This window comes from Urocitellus parryii, chromosome 11 (genome assembly GCF_045843805.1).
Source record: "Urocitellus parryii isolate mUroPar1 chromosome 11, mUroPar1.hap1, whole genome shotgun sequence".
NCBI lineage: Eukaryota > Metazoa > Chordata > Mammalia > Rodentia > Sciuridae > Urocitellus > Urocitellus parryii.
Window position 1 is genome coordinate 84,549,655 of NC_135541.1, and position 18,397 is coordinate 84,568,051.

Genomic DNA, 18,397 nt, shown 5'->3' on the forward strand with positions numbered 1-18,397 from the left:
CATTGCAAAGCATGGATTCTGGTACCAAGGACCAGTGGTTTCAAACTCTATGCACTGCATAATTGGAGGGTTTACTTCCAGCAGATGTGTTAGCTTCATAAAATTTGATTTTTAAATGTTAAATACAAAAGTACATGTTTTACTTCTTTTGTTGGAGATGAGACTTTTAAAGAGTAACAGACACCACAATAAAAGCTTGCGTGGTTTTCATTGTCAATAAAAAGGTATTTTCGTGAGCACTGCTTTTTTTTTTTTTCCAAGAAGCACTTGCGTACAGCATCGCTTAGCAACACTCAAATCATCTCTGACACCTTATTCATCTTTAATATTCAGGTTCAAATCAAGTCTTTCCAGAGATGGGACAGATTGAATCTTTTAAACCAAGCATGTGAAAGTTGTCACTTTGTAATTTTCATCTCTAGCAGCAGTATCAGATTTTCATTTTATAACTTATTTTAGAATTGGAGTTTTTTTTTCCCCCAACTTAGCCTCTTAGGTTTTGTTCCTCTGCCTCTATACCCACTTTATGGTTTTTATTCCTAAAGACGGTTACAGGTCTTTGATTTATTTGTGGATTTATTTGATTTATTATGTCTTAGCATAGCATGCAGGACCCATCCTGAGCTGCTTCTTACCTACTTCTCTAAAATCCTTAGCTTCAGCCAAATTAAACAACTCTGTTCCCCAAACATGCCATGTTCTCTGATATCACTATTTCTGCAGCTTACACATTGTTTTCTTTGCTTTGGGGATGCTTTTTGCTGGCTAAGTCCTGCTTATGTATTTCCAGATAGAGTTGTGCATTGACTTAGGACAGGGAGTTCTCAGATTTTTTTTTTTTTTTTTTTTTTGCCTAAGGACAGTTGATTTTGTCATCCTGTGAATATGATAGTTGGACTTACACAAGCCTAGATGGTATAGGTCAATTGCTTCACCTGGCCTCTTGATGCAATGAAGAAATAGTAGCAAAAACAAGATGTGTGAGGCTGCTGCCTGTGACAAAGCATGGTGTTATATAGTAGACTTTTTTTTTTTAAACAAGTAGAAGGAGAACACTCTAAAATAATAATTAAAGTATAGTATAGTAAGTACATAGGTCCATAACAGTCATTTATTATCACTGTTGGGCATTATGTAGGATACGTAATTGTATGTACTGTTCTTTTATATGACTGGCAGCACTGTGGATTTGCTTATACCAGCATCTCCATGAACATGTGAGGAGCGTGTCGCATGATGGCCTTGTTATGACTTTGATGTCACTAGGCAATAGGAAGTTTTCAGCTCCATTGTAATCTCATGGGACCACCTACATATACATGATCCACAGTTGATGGAAACATCCATTGTGCACCACAATGATGTACGTCTGGATTCTTTGGTAATTTCTCTTTGAGTCCCTCAGATTGTGTTGGGGCCCCTTCTCCTAGGGTTCTGTGTGAATCTTGGTCATAGAGCTTATAATACTGGTTTTCAGTTGTTTACTTTTCTCGTCCTAAACCAAGAACTTCTTAAGGGACAGGATTTGTTTTTTTATACTTAGGCTTATTCTTTTTTTGGGGTGTGTGTGTGTGTGTGTGTGTGTGTATTTAGTTGTAGGTGGACAGGACTTATTTATTTATTTATTTACTTACTTACTTACTTATGTGATGATGAGGATTGAACCCAGTGTCTCACATAGGCTTTGGCGAGTGCTCTATTGCTGAGCCCCAATCCCAGCCTTTATGTTCCTATTCATTTGGTATTTTGTTGATCTGAATTTGTCATATTTGTGATAAAGCTGAATTCTGTCTCCCTTATTATAGTGGGAGTTTTAACCAGATACCCTAAACACTTTAATGAATTTAACAGTCATCTTTTGAACCATTCTTTCTCTGTCAAGGACTCTACTGTTTGTGCACTACTGTGTGGAGGTCATAAGATTCAAGGATTAGAGCAGAGGTTATGCTAGCTGTTGGCATGCAGTAGTGAATTAGGAGGTAGAAAAAAAAGAAAGCAAGATTTTTTTTTTTGAAGATGTGAAATGTGAGAGGTTATTCCCTGATTTTATTAAGATTTGAACTAAGGAAAGAAATGTTGACTTTGTTTTGAATCCATATTTTTACAGTTGATATATAGGATAAATTAACTGTGGTGCAGTGGTATGTTAATCTCATCAATGTACATATCCTAAGCTCAGAAAAGACATCTCAGAGGTTTCTTCCAAAAATCAAGTTCCACCATGATAGAAGGCAGATCTTGCCTAGTAAATTGATGTATGTAGATTTTTTGAATTTTAATTTTATTCCTATTTTTAAAAAACTCAGCAGACTTTTAAAATACATTTGATCTATTCAGAAGTACACTAAACTTTGCTAAGACAATTCAAACTAGTTTTCAATTTGAGAACAATATAAGAAATGGTAGGTTAGTCCTATATGTGGACAACATATTTTATATCTATAACCTGTATATTTGCTATCTCAGAAATCAGATGTAAAGGTATTTCTTCCCCCTTTGTTTTACTTGGAATATATATATATTTTTATATATATATATATATTTTAAAATAGGGAGGAAAAAGGAAAAATTACCTCATATTTGAAAGTAGGGTAGGATATTCTACTAAAAAGAAAGTCCTCCACTCATCCAGTCCTACCCCATGCTGTTAACCTTTTTGCAGTTATTCTGCTAACTTCTAAAGGACCATTGTAAGTCGTGTTGTTAAGAATATACTGTGACGTGTTGTCTGTCATCTCTTATAACAACCTCAAAGATTCCTTTCCGTACTTATCTAGCTTTGTTCTGCTTTCATCGTTATTTTTATTTGGTTTTTTAGATCACTTTTTTCCCCCCCAAAGTGATTGAGGCATATTGTTAAAAAGAAGTCAAGTAGTGTCGACATGATGTAGTAGAAAGTGAAAGTTTCCCTTATCACCCTTCTCAGGGTAACTGGTGAATATTTTGTGAGGTTTTTTTTTTTTTTTTTAGGTAACTGAACTTTTCGTTAACATTACAACTTTTTTATTTCCTTTAACACAAAAGGGACCTCACTTTCCATACTCTGCCACTTGTACTTTTTACTTATTAATACTTCATTTCATGGCCATTCTTTCCTGTTACCTCATGTGGGTCCATCACAGGCTTTATGCATCCATGAAATACTGCATAAAATGGGGCTAATGCAATCTAATGAGCTGGTTTTCCACCAGGGTGTTCCCAACAATTTTTTCTATTGCAAATAATACTTCAGTAATTTTTTTATGTTATACACAGTGTTTATTTTTGTAAGATAATATCTAAATGTGTGTTGGGGGATTACACATGTGCACTATAGCTGTGATCTACAGGTTAACCTATTCTTCCTGACATTCAATGGTGTTTGACCAAAAACAACAATGTACTGACTTGAGAATAAACTTTATTTATAATGGGAGATGGATTCTTTTGCAAGGGCCCTGTGTAACATTGCTTTACTTCTTTTGTTAATAAACCTGAATTATGTGATATGTAGAAACTGTGAGAGAAAGGATTGCTTTCTTTGCCTGTTGCTTAAAAAAAAAAAAAAATCTGTTCTTATTGGTAGCGTCACCCTGATAATGCTGTTATTCATTGACTGCTAATGTTCCTCATGATTAATTCCTCCCTGTAGAATGTGATATAGGATAGAAATAAAACTATTCTATGGAATAACTTATCTTAAAAGAAATGTATGAAGGTGACCTCACCAATAAAAATAGAAGCCCTTGATGATTATTTTGCTCATGTATTTTAAGTTCTCTTCTGATAACCTTGAAAACAGTTGCATTTGTGCCTTCTGAATAAAAGAAAGGTTATGAATGAACCTCACATTTTCTTTTCCCAAAGGAAAAACTGATTGGGATTTTTAGGACTTGCTTTTAGATTTTAAGAGTGGGGTTTTAAAAGTTATGTGTTGAGGGTCCACAAAAAAGAGGTGCTTAGTGCTTTTGGGGGTATAATCTCCACGTAACCTGAGTTCTTGCATCTGTTGTCAATCCAATTCATTCTGGTTGTTTTTATAACAGACAAATCAAACTACTACTTGAAAGATATCTTACAAACTTCAAGTTCATATTTGAAAGGCCAGAAACTTCTCAAGTCTTTATAATGAGGGCCTCAATAGTCAACCCATGCATAGTTATATGGACAAATGTTTGTGTTTATTTGTGTTTAATATAGAATTTAAATTTATTTTGACTTTTGAAAGATATTTTATTTTTCTTTGTTCAAAATTTCATAATATGAATATCTTATTTCACAATCTGATTTTCATAGTCTGATTTGTAAATGTTGTCCTGCTAATATTTTCTCTTTTTAATTTTTAGGAAGAGATGGTAGTAGTTTATTTTAAAGATTGTTTTTGATTGCTCTCTTACAGAAAACAAGCATCATTGTGGGTACAAGGAGACATTTTCCGATCCAAACTGAAAAATAGACCATCCAGTGAAGGAAGTATTAATAAAATTCTTTCTAGCTTGGATGATATGTCTATTAGTGGAAGCTTATCAAAAATACAAAACATGGAAAGATTTGGAGAGGTGAGTTTCCCCCAGGAAGATTCTATCTCAATTAGATTAATTTGTATTTGTTTTCCAGTTGAACAGGTATGACATAGCAGTATCTTTTCTCTGAGATGCTGAGAGGACCAAATGTTTAGGTGTGGAGTTATCCACATGCAAGCAAGGAGCAGAGCAAAGAAACCAATTGCCCTTGAAAAGAAAGAACAAAAAAAAAAAGCTATAATTGAAGGAGTACAATTAGAAAGGAGGCTATTCAGATATGCAGAATATTCATAGGAAGGAGGTAGAAAAGCAAACTATTTGGAAATAGAAATTTTAATGTTACAATTGAATAAGTAGTCCATGTGGTACTTTGAAAGACTTCAATTCATGTTGATTTGTAAAGTAAGTGCAGAGTGGAAAACACAATTAGGGAATACATTTTCTGAGGCTCTATTCAAAGCAAACCTCTTTAATAGATGTTGTGTGTCATCTTGTTTAATCTTCATAACCACTTGGTGAGTTAGGTAATATTATTTCTCCTATAGTAAGGAAATTGTGTATCAGATGTTCTAACCTCAGTGTTAAAACCCATGCGTGTCAGATCCCAATCTGGTATTTTTCCCATTATTCCCTGCTAACTTTGATATGGCAGGAAGTGACTTAGTAAGAATTAGGATCATGAGCATTTTTTGAAGGAGAAGCAACCTTACAATCAATTTTTCTAGTTCTTGTATGCATAATAAACCAGGGTCCCAGAAAATTTGTCACTTGCCCAAGGTCCCAGAATTATTTAAGAGTGGGACCGCTTTGAGATTGGACTTCTAGTTCCTAGTTTAGCTCCTTTCCATCATTATGCCTGAAGTGAAGTTAAGTACTTGGTTTATATTTTTATATCCCTAAAGAAGAAAAAAAATGTTTAAAAATATTTAAAGCATTCTATTGGAGGGCAATCCATTAGCCCCAGACCAAGGCCTTGATAAAACCCTGCAACTTAACACCTTTGAGCAACCCAAAATGGAAGGAGTGAATGATAGCTCTTTTAGGTCAACATTTGGCATCTTCTGAACATTTCTTTTGGCAAGAAAGAGAACCAGAGTGCTTGGAGGTGGTGAGAGTGAGTTTTTTTTTTTTTTTTTCTTTTTGAAGGACAAAGGATGGAGACTCCTAAAGGAACTGATTTTTTAAGCTCTGTGTATGTTCCGCAAGGCAGCCACTGATGGAATGGCTAAGTTTACTTGTTTGAGTCATCTGTCCTGGTGGAATGCAAATGTTAGCCAAGGTCATGTTGATGTTCAGAGCCTTTGTTGATTTTTTCTTGTCTCTGGGTTGCAGTCTGGCCTATTAAAAACAAACAGAAAGGATGTGAAGGAGCATTTTAATGTGACAGTATTGCTAAGCAAGAACACTTTTCTTGCTCTGGTCAGCATTTCCTTCCTAGGTTGAATTCAAGTAAATAGGGCTTTGAGTTATGACCTTTGAAAAGACAAAAGACATTTATCCCTTTATCTGAGGAACACATTTAACTTCCAATAACAATTCTTTTTGTAGGATGCTATATTAAATTAATGTCCGGTACTTTGTACACTTGATTCTCATTTTTTAGATCCCATTTTGTTGAACTTAAGAATAATTAATGCTTATCACTAGAATAGCAAGGAATGCCATATGATTGAAATTTAAAATATGCTAGTTTTAAATATAGACTTATTTTTAGTTGCTGGCTGTTTCTATGACCCCTGCTGTGCCCCATGATATAGGTGGCTACAAGAAAATACCATAAACTGGGTGGCTAATAAATAATAGGAATTCATTTCTTATGATTCCGGAGGCTGTGGAGTCCATGTTTAAGTAGCTGGGAGATTCTGTGTCTGGTAGGGGCCTGCTTTCTGGTCCATAGCTGGTGCATTCTCCTGTGTTTTCACGCAGAGGCTCCTTGGGGCCTCTTTTATAAGGGTAGTAATCCCATTTATGAGGGCTCTAATCACCTCTCAAAGGACCCACCTCTTCCTGCATCACCTGAGGGGTTAGGATTTCAACATGTGAATCTTGGGGGTGGGGCACAAATTATGAATTGTGGTGGGTATTATTGTATCCCACCAACTAATTATTTTAGCTTTAACCATTCATGAGTGCTGTTGTTTCTGCAGTTATAGGGTGCAGAAATGAAAGAATTCAGAAGTGCCAGAGGATGATGGTATGCTTAGTATTTTACACAGTGAACTCTTTTTTTCCCCCCTACTTACCTAATGCCATCCATGGAACACTAATAGGGGAATTAGTTTACTCAAAAATGGACTTAATAGAGAATAGTATCTTTGTTCTTGTTAATTGAAAGTAGGGGAAAAAAGTCAAGAACACTATAAGGATTTTGATGATTTCAAGTTGCAGGTTCAGGGTAGAAGCCTATGCAAGTTCTGGATTTATGTAGTTAGTTCTTTAGAGATTACCATTTAAATAATTAATAAAAGATTGAAAGGAGTGATTCTAAATTATTTTTGTTTTCTATGGCTAAAAGAATTTTCTTGTGACTGGTTATTAGGATGCTCTGTAATGTCCTAATCTAGACAATTTACATATAGTTTTTTAGTGGTTAGTGGGTGGGAAAAAATACTAACCAGAGTGATGCAGATTATACTAATGGACAAGGCTGGGGCTTTAATAAATTTCTTAGTCCACTGAGAATTATGAGGAATCTTGAAAAATAGAGGCTTTACCTTTATTGAACCTGGTCTTTATTTCTGGGCTAAGCGCTCTGAAATACATACTGCCTGCTGATCTAACTTAGGGTCCTGCTCCATGCTCCTGGCTTGCTCTGTGCTTCTCCTCTAAGGCCTTTATCTGTGCTCCCCTGCCAGGTGGTACATTGTATAACGGTAGGTTTTTATCTCATCATGGTTCTATTCCTGGTCCACAGGGCCTTAATAGATGTTACTCGAGTGAATGAAGAAGGCTTACCGTTTCAGAGAAAAGAAAGAACAAGGACACAGATGTGGAATTGGCAATAATCCAACAGACAATATATGCTCAAATACAAAAGTCCCAGCAATAAGTGTAAATTTTGACATTTAGGGGGTTGTAAGTGTTCATTATGGGTTGGGTTTAAAAAAACAAAAGGCCTGGGTGTTGCTGGTTGGTAGAGCACTTGCCTAGCATGTGCCAGACCCTGGGTTTAATCCCCACCATTACGGGAAACATAAAACAAAAAACCAGAAAAAAGTAACCCGAAGAAGATGGAATTCAAAACACTTTATTTAAAAATTTAAAGTGTAAATAGTTGAGTTAAACAAGGAACTTAGTATGACAATAGCCACCTAAAGAGCACCCAGTACATGACAGGAACTCTTCTAAGCACTTTAGGCTGGAATAACTCTTTAATCCTTACAGTAGCCATATGTCATAACCATCAGCATGAGGCCCGTTACAGAATACAGAACTGAAGTGAAGAAAGGTGAGGCACCTCTCCAAGATCACAAAGCATATGGTGGAGCTCTCATTAGAACCCAGGAACGCTGGCCCCATCTGTGTACTCAGTCACCTTACTGCGAGGTCACTCCATGAGGTTATCACTGTGGTTTTAGTACATTAATAAAGTAATTTTGAACAAAACCTTAGCTGCTTTTTAATAAATTTCTCTCAGAATCATAATATATAGAAATACGTTTCTAATGAGTACCCCCACCCAATCCTATACACACTGGCTCTTTTGACGGGGTATATATTTAGGATCAATTCCCTTATAAACATAGGACTTGAGTATATGCATGTTTTGTGTATTTTATTCAGTATTCCACAGGTCCAAAATCTTTTCCCCTTCAAGTTTTTAGCTTCTTTACTTTGTAAATTAATGTAAATGTGTTTTGAATAACATTGTGTAGTACTTGGGTTAAAGAGTTTGAAGGCAAATAATCAATTACTGACAATTTTGTAGTTTGTATGTTCTATATCTTTTAGTCCTAAAAATACCCTAAACTACATCCAGTAGCCACAGAAATAAATTGAGGGAAGATCACTTTAGACAAACGAACATAATTTGAATTTTAGTATGTTTTTTCAGATCTATATAATCTTGATCATTTCCCCCTCTTTTTCCCTCTTCCTCAAGTACAGACTTATAAGCAGTTTCCTATAACCTAGTCCAACCCATCACCTCTCACCACACCCTGCAGTAGCCATTTAGCTGTCCTCTCCACGCCCAGTCTTTGCTTTCTCCCACTCATTCTCTTCACAGTAGCAATTAGGAGGAAATTGAAAGACATAAAAATGAGAATGTTGTGTGTGTGTGTGTGTGTGTGTGTGTGTGTGTATCAACGTGAAGACACCATGCACCCAAATAAAGCAATATGGAAACCGTTGTAGCTGCTAAACATAAGAGATGTTCTGTTTCCCTAAAAATGAAAGAAGCATAAATTTAAATGATGAGATGCTGATTATACCTTTCAAACATTAAAGAAATCTATACAGTATTGGCAAGGGTTTAAGGGAATAATAGGCTCTTAAACTTTTCTAGATGAAGTTTAAATGGTATGGCTGTGGTGGAGGGCAATTTGATAACATGTAGAAGACAACTTTAAAATGAACTTGGTGATTCCACTTCTATGAATTTGTCTTATGGCAATAATAAGACAGTACTAAATAACCATGTGTGTATAGGGGAATATTTGTGGAGTCTATTTATAGTGCAGAAAGACAGAGAACAGGGGTTTTGTTAAATAATACAATTTGGCATTTCTAGACAATTGAATTGTATGGGACTATAAGATGATAATGTAGAGATCTTTTTTTATTTGTCCTGATATGCTTCCACAAACTGTATTTTTAATAGAAAAAACAAGTTACAAAGTAGTGTTTAAAACATAACCTCTTTTGATAAGGAAGAAGTATATCATGGGGATGTGTGTAGTACAGGAAAAATTGTGTGCCAAAATGTTAATGTGTTTGGATTTTGATGGTGAATATAAAGGTGGTTTCAATATTTTTTCATGCTTATTGTGCTTTATTTCTTGTGCCAAACAAATACAATATGATAATTCTTCTTTTTTAAAAACAATATTTTTTAGTTGTTGATGGACCTTTATTTTTTTAATTTATTTATACATAGTGCTGAGAATCGAATCCAGTGCCTCACCCATGCTAGGCAAGTGCTCTACCACTGAGCCACAACCCCAGCCCTGATAATTCTTCTTAAAGAAGAGACATTATTTTCCTCTCTGGAGGTTGAGAGCTGGAACCATATATGTATTATAGTTTTCTTTCTTTTGGAAAGTGATGGTACTTAAGTAAACTTAAGAAAGTAAAAAATATGTTCAATCTAGTTAGTTAGGTAGATGCCAGTGTGCTTACATTTTTGTTGTTTTCTGTTTTTGAAATGTGGTATTATTTACAAAAAAGAATGAGAGAATAAAAATGTGTAATTATAATTTTAAGTATATAGCTAATTTAGAACTATATATTCTTTAAAATTAGCTTTTCTTTTTAAAGATATTTTTCTAGTTATTGACAGACCTTTATTTTATGTATTTATATGTGGTGCTGAGAATCCAACCCAGTTCCTCACACATGCCAGGCAAGTGCACTACCACTCAGCCCCAGCCCCAGCCCCAGCCTCAGCTTTTATTTTTTCAAGTGAGATATGACCACAGCTTTAAAAATATCAAAAGTATTGGATTCTAACAATTAAAATACAGTTCCCTATCTCACCTTTCCATTTCCGCAGACTGCTGAGCAAATTATACTAGTATTTTCACTGCCATATTTCTAACTACCTTGTTTATTGCTGTTTTTCTAAATAAATCTTAGATCTTTTCCTGTTGCCTCCTGCTGTGGTAGATAGGATTTACTTCTTTTATCTCCTTATCACCTCTACTCCCCTTGAACTGGCATGTGAAAATACTAACATGGTACTTCTCTGTTTTTCAAACTACAAAACTGACTCAGAAGGAAACGTGCTTTCCCAGCTTAAGTGACACTGGTCCTTAAACTCCCGGAAAGGGCTGGAGTGCTTTTACTAGTGTTAAGTGATGTTAATGAGTTACTGTGCAGATATCTTCAGTTATTTTATCTTGCATTTTTGTAAACAAGCTATGGAATTTGCATTGATGGCTTCTGGTAGTATCTGAAAATATATTTGTTCTGTATCTCTTGAGTCAGACGGTATTGGGCTATTTTCCAAAGTATGATTGTGTTTGCATGAGGGATTCTTTGGTCCATTAAAACAAATAGCTCCTTTTCAATTCTACCACATCCGTAACCAAAATTCTTTCATTTGGAATTTTACCAGTTATTTAAATGGCAAATAGTTAACCATTCTTTAGTGTATACTTGCATAATGATGAATTGAGAGTACATTCAATCTATATAATAATTTATATAGGAAGTATTTGTAAATACAGATAATCTATACTCTGTTAAGAAATCTGCATAAAGTAAAATTGTTGATAACGACCTTTCTATGGAACATAATTTTTTCCAGAATAATTTAGAAGAGGATGAAGATGTGGAAATGAAAAATAATATAACCCAGGGAGACAAACTACGTGCCTTAAAAAGTCAGAGACAGCCACGCTCCTCACCGACCTGTGCATTTAGGTAGATATGCTTTAAACTTTAAAATTCCTGGTGTGCTTTCATTCGTGGTTAAAACATTTAATCTTCTTTTTTGAATATCATCCCACAAATGCCAAGTTTGGGTCAGGTGTTTTGATTTATTACAACTATATGTTGTCTATTTACTATGTATTTTATCACTGTTTGGTAGTAGCTAAATTTTCAAAGCTTATTGAAAGCAATTGCTACATCTCAGTCTCTGGAATTCTACGTGAAGCTGCTAAGTAGTTATTGTCTCTTGTACTCTGACCCAAATTCCATTTGGAATTCTACCTTTCTCCCATGTGTGTTTTCTATCTTATGGCAAATCCTTACTGGTGTGTCAAGGCTTTATCATTGAAGCCAGGTGTGCAGAAACGAATTTATGCAAGCTTTGGCTACTAATCCCTTGACTTTACTTTCTGTTGGTAAGAATTTAATAAGTGATTCTTATGTGTGCCTATAAAATTAAAAACATGTTGATTTTGAAGTCTGAAATTAATCATCAAAATCAATGATGGAACTTGACTTCTGACTGCAGCATCTGAAACCTGCTTATAATTCAGAGTAGATAAAAAATTTACAAAAAAATTAAAATAAAAGGTTTCAGACTCAATGTTGGTGCAAAATCTGAAAATATAGTCAAGATTCTTTGCAGCAATATGTAGGGTGACAAGGTCCCAGTCCACAAATGAAATGAATGTTGTGGGAAATGTCTTCTTTAATTTACAAGTGAAAGACAGGCATAGCAGGAAGGATTTTTGTGGTCACTATGATAAATATCAAATGGATTGATGGGATTTAGTTTCATTGTTATAATGCTTAATTTATATTGAATCTTGGAGTACTGGTCTACTGATCTAAGAAATAAAGGTTCATGTTGAGGTTATGATTTTTCTATAGGATTTTCTATAGGATGGTGAGAAAATGGGATAGCAAGCCTTGTTTTTAGGAACCACCAATGACCAGTAGCAGGTGGAGGAGAGGAGTTCCATTTACTGAGCATCTATTATGGACAAGGGGCCAGGTTAGGTCTTAGTTCAAATAAGAGGCTTAACAGAGTTAACACAAAGGTCTGCTCCATCATCCATGTTTGGATGGATCCATGTTAGGTCAAGTTGCTTCCCAGGGGATGGAGTTAGGAAGGAGCTAACATTCCAACCCAGGACTCTTCAAACCCCTGCTCTTTTCACTCTGTGTTTTCTTTCTAAGTCAGTGGAAGGTTCTTCAAGATCAGCGTACATTGTTGGCCTTTTTTATTCACCATCTTTGCTTGGAACTATAAGAAATAGCTTTATATTGATAAAAATAAATTTCAAAAAGCTTTATGTTTGATTTTTAGGACATCTTAAGGGAATATGTACTTCCTGCTGGTTCTGGGATTTATTTTATAAAGTAGATGAATATTAATATTCACTCAAGGTTTTTCCCTCCAGACAGTTTAGTATTTTTTACTGATCCAGTTCCATCCATATGGTGTGCCTTTTGGTCTTTACCCACATGTATGAACATAGTTATGCTGGAGCATGTGTCTTTGATTTCTGCAGGTCTGATGATGCAAAAGGGCTCCCGAGAGCAGTAGTGTCCCAGCCTTTCAGGTACTGTTAACAGAATTTCTGGTAGCTTATAAATACATGCTATCTTTTAGATTTATTTTCTAACACTCAAACTGATGAAAGTAAACTGCACAGTTTTTTGTTTTTTTAAATTTTTCCCTTTCTGTCCTGGATTGTTACAAGTATTTTATTATTATTATTATTTGTTCTTTTTAGATATACAATCACAGTGGAGTGTATTTTGACATATTATAAATGAATAGGATCCCATTCTTTGTGGTTGTATATGATGTGGAGTTTCACTAGTGGTGCATTCCTATACCCCTCCTTCCCTTTGTTTCCTTTGTCTAATCCACTGAACTTCCACCCCTGCCCCCACACTTATTGTGGGTTAGCCTCCACATATCCAAGAAAACATTCTCTGCCATCAGCGTGGGCCCAGGTGGTCACAGGGGTGTACCCAGGGCTGGAGGCAGACTCCCTGTGGTGAGGGCATGACCACATCTTAAGAAGAGCTTGCAGGCTAGAAGGCCTTTCTATGGGTGCCTTTAGAAAATGGGGGATTTGAGGGAGATTGGCTTATTTCATTTGCCATGACAGTCTCCAGTTCCATTCATTTACAGGCAAAAACCATAATTTTATTCTCTTTTCTTATTGAGTATTATTAGTCCAGTGTGTGTGTGTGTGTGTGTGTGTGTGTGTGTGTGTGTGTGTGTGTATCACATTTTCTTTATTTATTCTTCTGTTCAAGGGCACTTAGGTTGGCTCCATAGCTTAGCTAGTATGAATTGTGCTGTTATGAACATTGATGACAGTACACTTTATTTTTAATGTTTGCTGTGAAAAGGAATTTTCCCTTCCAGACGTACCCCAGGGCTATGTGGCCATCATGGTGGCCACAGTATATTTTGTGCTCCCAGCCCATTGTGGGGTCTCTCGTAAATACAGGTGCTCTACCATTGTCCTTTCAAGCAGTGGAAAGGGCAATTTTCATAAGAGAGTGAATTTTTGGTGGCTTTAAGATTGTGAGTGAAGATTTATAGACTTCACAGAAATTTAGGAGTGACAGGCCTGGGAGAGAGAAACTTTCGCATAAGGCTTTGAGTTAAAGATATAGTCTCTTTCCTATTTCCATTCTCTTCTTACCTATTTTTTTTTTTTTTTATGGTACTGGACACTCGACCACTGAGCCTCATCCCCAGCCCTATTGTGTATTTTATTTGGAGATGGGGTTCTCACTGAGTTATTTAGAGCCTCGCCTTTGCTGAGACTGGCTTTGAACTCTCAATCCTCCTGCCTCAGACTCCCAAGCCGCTGGGATTACAGGCATGCACCACTGAGTCCAGCTTCCTTCTTGCCTATTTTTTTTTTTTAATTTACCTATTCTCCCTCACTAACAATTGAGGCTAAGAGATAATGAGGGCTTACCTTGGCAGTTGTGGGCTGGAAAGGGAAGGATGGATCTGAGTGGGACCAAGGATCTGCTGCTGTATGAATGCAGTGGGAAGGTAGGGAAGTGACAGGGACAGCAGGATCATGAATTTGAATCCCAGCGTGGCACTTTGCCAACTGGGTGACTTGGAGGAAGAACCTTTCCTTTGGGCTCTGTCTCCTTTCTTGGTGGTGGGTGGTATAATCAGCTGCCTCCTGGGGTGGTGGTGAACATGACATAATTAAGGTTCTTTAATTTATTGTCCTAGATCATTAGTGCCTATTTAACATAAACATAAAACAGCTTTAGTGTGACACTCTGTCCATTTGTTTCCCACAAAGATTAAGTTCTTCCCCACAAGGATCTGTGTCTACTTTGAAGTCTTCAAAAGTGGCTTTGGCCCCTTCAGCAACGGCCAAAAGGATAAGCAGAGGTTCATCTTCAGGCACCAGCGTGAGAAGGTAATTTTTTCTGTCCCTTTCCGAGGTACTGGCTTGAGGTAAAAGGAGGTCTACAGCAGGTGATGGGTTTCCCTGTAGTTTTGCTAGAGGAGGGGACAAGGGAAAATGGGAGAACCCCCCCCCCCCAAAGACTCTGATCTCCTGGGGCTTCTGTTTCTATCTTGCTTGCAGGGTACAAGGTGATGGAGGGAATATCGTAGAGGGTCCCATCCATCTAGGGAATGTCAGTGAATGTCCAGCTTGCTTAGTGTGATCTAGAAAATGGAGTTCAGTTGCACATACAGATGAGAAATGGTATTATCATTTCTCACCTGATATATGTAAGCAGGTGAGAACGGACTAAAAGGGTAGGGGTGTTTGATGTAGCTGAGGGCTTAAGTATGCATGAGTTAAATAATATTCTAAGTCTGCTCTTAAATCTCCCCTTATATTTACTTTTCATTTATTTCCTGTGTCATAGAACCCCCAGTTGTATTCCAGGATCTCTAGTCAAAGTGTTAGCCCAGCTTCTTGGGTCTTAGTTAATAACTTTTAACCAAGGAACTTGACGTGTGTAAGTGAAGGGCACATATTTTCATGTCCCTGAGGGGAATAAAAGAGGCCATGTGTCATCATTTGTACTGACCAGAATCCTCTCCGTCATATTCCCCTAATGTTCTGAACGTGTCCTAGAAGCACAAGCTCAGCGTGAGTACACATCGCTGCCTGAGTTTTTTTTTTCCCTCCTCATCTTTGTTTTCTATCCAGCTTTTCCATAAACTCCCGGCTAGCCAGTTCTCTAGGAAACTTGAATGCTGCAACAGATGATCCCGAGAACAAAAAGACCTCCTCATCCTCTAAGGCAGGTTTCACAGCCAGCCCGTTCACCAACCTCTTGAATGGCACCTCCCAGCCACCTGCCAGAAATTACCCTGAGCTCAACAATAACCAGTACAACAGAAGCAACAGCAGCAGCAGCAGCAGTGGGGGCAACCTCAACAGCCACCTGGGCCCCCACAGCGCCAAGACCGAGGAGCATGCCACCATCCTCCGGCCCCCCTACACCGGGCTTTCTTCCTCTTCAGCGAGATTCTTGAGCCGTTCTATCCCTGTAAGTTTACAGACATCACCTCTTGGTCCTCAGAACCCTGAATGCAACTTTTGTGCCTTGCCTTCCCAGCCAAGGTTGCCATCAAAGAAATTTAATAGTGCCAATGAAGCCTTCTGATCATCGCCTGCCCTCTGTGCTGTGAAACCCTATGCACCACTTCTGCTGGCTCCTCTTCAAGTAAATTCCATGTTTCAACCGGGTTTTCTTCTTTCATTTTTCTCTCCCTTCCTCCTTTTGAAGTGCTTTCTTTTAAAGGGCAAACAGCTTTTATTCCATTCATCATGGACACTATTGACTTAACTTGCTTTTCAGTTCAGTTTTCAAATCACTCTGAATATATGATAGAGAGGCTAGAGCTGAGCAATGCCATTGACAGCATTTGCTCGGGTTGTGGTGGTATTAGGAATTATGACTTGGAATATTGAAATGTGGAAAGTCCTGAACATACAGTGTTTTCTCAGAACTAAGCCTCAGGCCCTTGACTGGAACTGACCCAGAATTAATTGATTGCAAATGGAAGGTGTTTTATAAGAAAGGCTCATAGGTAGGTGCCTGGGACTCAGGTGAGCGGAGAGCAGCAGAGTGTCACAAGATGTTTAGAATTAGCCATCTCTCTTCTAGAGATGGGCAGCAAACATGTTCTACCAACAAGATCATTTTTTTAAGCTTCCAAGTTCCTTTTTGAATGATCAGTAAGCCCTGTTAGGACTAAGATGGAAGGAGTACTAGATCCCACATTTCAAGGAAACGTGAAGCCTGGTGGGCATGACTGCACTCCGGGCCAGAGCAAACCTGTAGCCTCACACCCCTGCACAGCTACCGAGGTTCCTCGGCCATCATTCAGGGAGAGGCTGCTTTCTACAGGACAAACAAAGGAGAAGGAAAAGTGCTGGTAGCTCTGCCGCTTGTGACCCATTCAGCAAAACAGTAGCCCTGTGGCCAGTCCTTACTGAGACCCACTTCCATTTGCTGGTGTGTGTGTGTGTGTGTGTGTGTGTGTGTGTGTGTGTGTGTGAGAGAGAGAGAGAGAGAGAGAGAGAGAGAGAGAGAGAGAGAGAGAGATGTGTTGGACTCATTTCCACTCCCATCTCTACCCCAGGCCTCTTTTCAAAAATTTGTCCCCCACTTTCCACACTCACTCCTTTCCCTAAGAGAAGTGCCCGCATATAGAACTTTCCTCATCTGATTCTATTCATAATGATGTTTTTCACCAGTATTTTAGATTCCTTGATAGACTAGAGCCCCTGGTAATGCCAGCCCATCTACTCCTTAATTTGCTTCTAATCCCACTGTGTAATTAAGTAGATATCTATCATTAAGACAGAAATCTATGAAACTGGGAATTAGGTGTAAAAGGATATTGTATTTAATTTTTCATAAAAATGTTTATAGATCACATACTTCATAGCAAGAATTGAGGTCCATCGGTAATTTCATGTACTGATTAAGGGTCAGCCTCTTTTTTAGACCAGAATCAGATCTTTATATTTTTAGAAAAAAATGTTATAATTATACAGATACTTTGTGGATTTCAGAGCTAAAGGTTTTATGTCCCCTACATTTATAGCCCAAAGCCAGAAGCATTGGCATTTTTTAAAATATATATTTTTAGTTGTTGATGGACTTTTACTTTATTCACTTATTTATATGCAGTGCTGAGAATCTAACCTAGTGCCTCACACATGTGAGGCAAGCATTCTACCACTGAGCCACAACCCCAGGCCCAGCATTGCCATCTCCATTTCCCCCTGGCTGATGAAAGTGTGGGGGCATTCTTAAAGTATTGACCTCCCATGTTTTTATAACTTAATTTTATTCTTATTACATATTTTGTGACTCTTTTTCTGCTTTCCTCCTCCTCCACATCCCTTTTGGCTGGAATGGGGTGATTTTCCAATAATTGAATATATAGTTATAATATGTGGGAGCAGTTGCTGCCCCCACCCTCCTGTCTCCTAAATATGTCATGTTACTGTAAAGAAAAGCACTGGTAAATTTAATTGCAAGCATCCCTCTCACTCTCCCAGGAAGTAAGAAGCAGCAGCAGGTCTCTGTGGTAGACCCTTTCCACAGGGCAACTGCTGACTTCTGGTGGGAAGTCCAGAGTCACACGGAAATTCCCACTTGAGATGGAATAAAGGAGGAGGTGATGAGTTGTTTTTGTTTATGGTCCAGTGCAGCTTTTCTAATAGTTGTGGGTTTGTTGTCTAAATATTGCTGGTCTTCTTTCCAGCGCCGCTGAATGTGGGAGACTTAGGGTCCTTGAGGAGCTAGGAATGAGTCACTCACCAAAAATGTTCTAAAATCCTTAGTTAAGAAAATGAAGTCTACATGGCAAATCCTCCCAGTACTTGAAGAAAGACCCAGAAACTCTTAGGGGAGAGGGTGACGGGTGTTTAGAGGGAGTCTAATATTTTAAAAGCTACAATTAGCATCTCTTTTGAAAGCTGCAATTGCTCTCTCACATTGTGCAGCAGTTCAGCCCCCAGAAAAATGTAAAAATGATTTCCTTGTTCTGTCATTAAATGCTCTAACACAGAAAACAGGAATAAATATTAAGGAATTCTTGTGGTTGTGACAGTATATTAAGAAACTGTTGGGTTTTATTTTTATTAATTTGGCCTCTTCCATTAGTCTTGTGGTCTCAATTGCCCAGTACAGTGCAAAAAGATTTCATTTTTGTTGACCCACTTACTGTAAAAGAAAAAAAAAACCACCCCAAAAAAACCAGTTTCATCCCTGACAGAGGAATTTTCAAATGCGTAAGAAATGAG

At 37.5% G+C, this 18,397-nt stretch overlaps 1 protein-coding gene across 3 annotated transcripts in view; it reads left to right on the plus strand.

Annotated features, from left to right (window-relative positions):
- Positions 1-18,397, plus strand: part of Cdc14a (cell division cycle 14A) — a 161,029-nt gene that overhangs the window by 126,699 nt on the left and 15,933 nt on the right. For 2 of the 3 annotated variants that reach the window (XM_026379404.2, XM_026379406.2), the window contains exons 12-16: positions 4,379-4,538; positions 10,972-11,087; positions 12,632-12,682; positions 14,414-14,533; positions 15,281-15,860. In XM_026379404.2, the coding sequence (XP_026235189.1) occupies positions 4,379-4,538; positions 10,972-11,087; positions 12,632-12,682; positions 14,414-14,533; positions 15,281-15,740 (907 nt within the window). In that variant the 3' untranslated portion in view covers positions 15,741-15,860. Of the gene's footprint in view, positions 1-4,378; positions 4,539-10,971; positions 11,088-12,631; positions 12,683-14,413; positions 14,534-15,280; positions 15,861-18,397 lie in introns of those variants that run through there. The other variant, XM_026379405.2, reaches the window with a different exon arrangement.